Source organism: Rhagoletis zephyria, unplaced genomic scaffold (genome assembly GCF_001687245.7).
Source record: "Rhagoletis zephyria isolate East Lansing unplaced genomic scaffold, Rhagoletis_zephyria_1.1 Rzeph_scaffold_33771, whole genome shotgun sequence".
Lineage (NCBI taxonomy): Eukaryota > Metazoa > Arthropoda > Insecta > Diptera > Tephritidae > Rhagoletis > Rhagoletis zephyria.
This window is the reverse complement of record NW_016190826.1, coordinates 1-3687: the sequence shown is the minus strand read 5'-3', so window position 1 is coordinate 3687 and position 3687 is coordinate 1. Positions and strand designations below refer to the sequence as shown.

The window sequence follows — 3687 nt, the reverse complement described above, 5'->3', positions numbered from 1 at the left end:
CCGTAATGCAGCAATTACCGGGCGAGAAACTAAAACAGTCTTTATATTTTCAAATGCCTTTGTTTTTTCATTTGTCCACTTAAATATTTAATTTTTCCGCAACAATTGATTCAACGGAGCAGCGATGACGGCATANAAAACAGTCTTTATATTTTCAAATGCCTTTGTTTTTTCATTTGTCCACTTAAATATTTAATTTTTCCGCAACAATTGATTCAACGGAGCAGCGATGACGGCATACCCCGGTACAAATTTGCGAAAATAACCGCCCAAGCCGAGGAACTGTCTAACTTCGGTAACGCTCTCTGGCGTTTTAAATTCGCGTATTGCTTTTGTTTTAGCTAACCCAGGAGAAATACCATTGGGTGTTAGCTCGTGACCCAGAAACTGTATCGTTGTTTTCAAAAACTCACACTTTTGTAAATTGAGAGTAACGTTAGCATTTTGTAATGCGTTAAAAACACGTTCTAAATTTTCGTACATTTCGCTTATAGTCAAACTGCCGATTAATATATCGTCCATATAATTAATCATGTCATTAGGTCTCACATTGTCTTTAATTTTAGCGATCAGACGTTGAAAAACGGCCGGGGCGTTTTTAAGCCCGAACGGCATGCGTTTAAATTCGTACAGACCTTCTGTCGTAATGAAGGCTGTAAATTTTCGGCTACCTTCCTCAATAGGAACTTGATAGTAGCCGCTGTTAAGATCTAACGCTGAGAAATACTTAAAACTTTTTGCCCGTTGTAGTTCTTCTTCAATGTTTGGCGTCGGAAATATTTCTTTCCGCATATGTTGATTTAACCGCCGGAAATCTACACACAATCTTTCGCTACCATTTTTCTTTTTTACCAACAGCATAAGGCTAGCGTATTCGGAATCGGATTTACAAATAATGTCGTTATCGAGTAGTTCTTTTAGCATATTCGCGATTAATTCCTTTTTAGGTTCAGGAACACGAAACGGGTTTTGAGCGATAGGAATATTAGTATCCAGATCGATTTTCATATTTACGAGTTCGGTTTGTCCAAGTTCACTTATATTTGTTGCAAACACATGCGATATTTATTCATCAACTCGAACAATTTCTTTTTATTTTCAGTTTCTTCAATACCGCACTTTTTTTCATCAATATGCAATGATTTTTTATTATTTTCGCTAACAATTTTATTGCACGCACTAGCAATAGTAATTTTACCATTTAAAATTGTCATTTTCATGTCTGTGAACACCTCTTGCCCCAACAGCAAGCCTACCGTCAAAAGTTTATCATCAACTACGTATAGATACACATCTCGCTCACAACTGTCAACTTTCAAGTTAACACGCATTTTGGAGTAGGCATAGATCACACCTCCGCAAAACCCACTTATTTTTAGAGCACACTTTTCTTCAACGCTTTTGATTTTACCTGCCGCAGTTTGGCTGATCATACTACATTCGCTACCCGTATCTATTAGGGCTGTAAACATTTTACCGTCTATTGTGACCACTTTCTCATAGTTATTTTCAGGAACTACCGCTTTAGTCGTACGAGTTGTCACAGTTTTCAGCTTCGCCCTTAGGATGCACTTTTTGACAGTCAACACATCTACGCCTGCGCTGTGGTTGCGGACACTTTGAAGAAATGTGCCCCTTTTGTTGACAATTATAACAAATAATTTGCTTATCACTGTCACGTCTTTCACTAGAGTTTCCCTCAACATTCGCGATTGATTTTTCTGGTTTAAACGTGCGCACTGGTAAATTCTTAGTATAGTCAATTATTGTTTGTCGGAACTCACGCATCGAACTATAGCGATTTGCTGCTATAGCTTTTTGTAATTCCCGATGCCTAAGACCATCTATTGCGTATTTCACTATGGTGGGTTCACTTAAACCAAATCTTTTACCTAAAGCCCCTATACGAAAGCAATAGTCAAGAAGACTTTCGTTTGTTTTACGCGCCGCTTGGGACATTTTGAAATGTGTATCCGCTTCATCGGGCACACAACTGAACTCTTCACACAAACATTTTGATAATTCACTCCAACTTGAATACAATTTCTCAGTAGAATTCAACCAAAGTTTTGCTGCACCTTTGAGTCGACTATACACCGCCAATAAAAGACATTTCTCTTCCCATTGTTACCCTGCAAAAATCGTTGGACCATGTAGTCTATTTGTGGTAAATTGGAGTACTTACAAAAGTGTTCCTCTGTCATGCTGTAGCGGACCAACTCGTGTCTCTGCGCCAGCTTATTGTTTGTTATCCGATCACTGCTCGTGTTTTAACGAAACGTGATTGAAGTTGAGCATTTGAAAGCACATTTGCATGTCTGGCTGTAGCTGAACGTGTAGAGATGCTCGCTGTTAGTTCTTAGCTCCCAGCATGTTCGGGTTCGAATACCGTCAGAGGCAACATGTAATTTTTAATTTTTCTCTTGGTTTTTATTAATATCGAAAAAGCATTTGAGAAGTGAAGAACAAAAGCGTGTACAAACGAAAAAATATAACAATGCCATTGTTAATATGTTGGAGTAGTTTTGTGCTACTCTGATGTAATGCAGGGATGGAGTATATGGTCCTGCCCTAGGACATCGCAATGCTAATTGGACCATATTTTTTATATAAATTGTGGTTAATTTTGGAGTACTCTTTGGTCCTTAGGGAGTACTCTTTACACGCATGCATGGAGTAGGCGCGATTTTTTGCAGGGTATGCTTGAATTGCACTATTCACGCGTTCTACGAACTGTTCAACTGATATTGAAGATTCGTTTGTTGGATCAAATTCCGGAATAGTTTCCGCAATTTCTTTCACTGAGTAGCTACTACGGCCAGAAATTGTGGTCGCACTAGTAGCTGGAGAACTTAACCGCTCTCGCTCCCCGCGCGTATTCGTATCACCTACGTTATTATTCGCTTGCAACATTTGTAAAACGGAACTAAACATGTCGCGCAGTTCAGTAATCTGCTCTTGCACATTTACGTTGGCTATTTCGATACTGTCCGAACCAACAGCTTCGCTTAATCGCAAAACCAATTCATTTTTTAAACCTTCCGTAGAAAACACTTTATCGCTTAAAATTTCTTTTAAATCAGGTAACTTCAATGTATTTATTTTCACCACCGGCATTTTGATAGTTTTTTTTCTTTTTTAATTTCACAACAATGCGGTCTAATAAGAATTCAACCTGTCGCTTTTTTCTTTGTTTTGTTTTGCTTTTCAGCTGCCCTTCGTTTGCGTTTGCACTCATTACACGCTCAGTGTCGTTATTGCTTTACTACTCGTCGTTCACGCATATCGTTATACACACACACACTCGTTTAGGGATATTATACGTTCATCCCTTTCGTGCTTATATGTATGTATATAAGTGAAGAAAATTTGCGAAATTTCTAGAACGAAAGCGGAGCACCCAATTTTTGCCAGCGGAGTCTCATTTGCGTCTGCGTGAATTTATCTACTTCTGAGTTTTGCTAGGATAGCCGTAAATAAATAAAAACACTCTTCCGCTTGTGTTAACAAGAAGCACACAAAGATATGATTTTATTCGGAATTTAATGTCACAAAGTTTAATTGTAAAAACGATTTTAATATAACTTGACTCGTTGGCGTCTGTTCGCGTGTCGGATAAAAGACTAAGACTACTCGCGTTCTATGCCAGAGTTGCCATGACCTTACACAAGTTAGAAAAATTGACAA

General features: G+C 38.4%; 1 protein-coding gene across 1 annotated transcript; it reads right to left on the bottom strand.

Moving 5' to 3' along the window:
• Positions 1-1514: 1514 nt before the first annotated feature.
• Positions 1515-3637, bottom strand: LOC108354156 (uncharacterized). Its single transcript, XM_017605348.1, has 2 exons — positions 2698-3637; positions 1515-2127 (listed from the first exon to the last, which is right to left on the bottom strand). The coding sequence occupies exons 1-2, from the start codon at positions 3115-3117 to the stop codon at positions 1525-1527; spliced, it is 1023 nt and encodes a 340-aa protein (XP_017460837.1). The 5' UTR covers positions 3118-3637; the 3' UTR covers positions 1515-1524.
• Between the last annotated feature and the right edge of the window lie 50 nt (positions 3638-3687).

What these genes read in the sequence shown, in the direction of transcription:
- LOC108354156 (XM_017605348.1), bottom strand. Translation starts at nt 3,117, where the DNA reads ATGCCGGTGGTGAAAATAAATACATTGAAGTTACCTGATTTAAAAGAA. An exon ending in ATAGTGCAATTCAAGCATAC is followed by an intron (nt 2,128 to 2,697) that starts CCTGCAAAAAAT and finishes TTTGCAGGGTAA; the next exon opens with CAATGGGAAGAGAAATGTCT.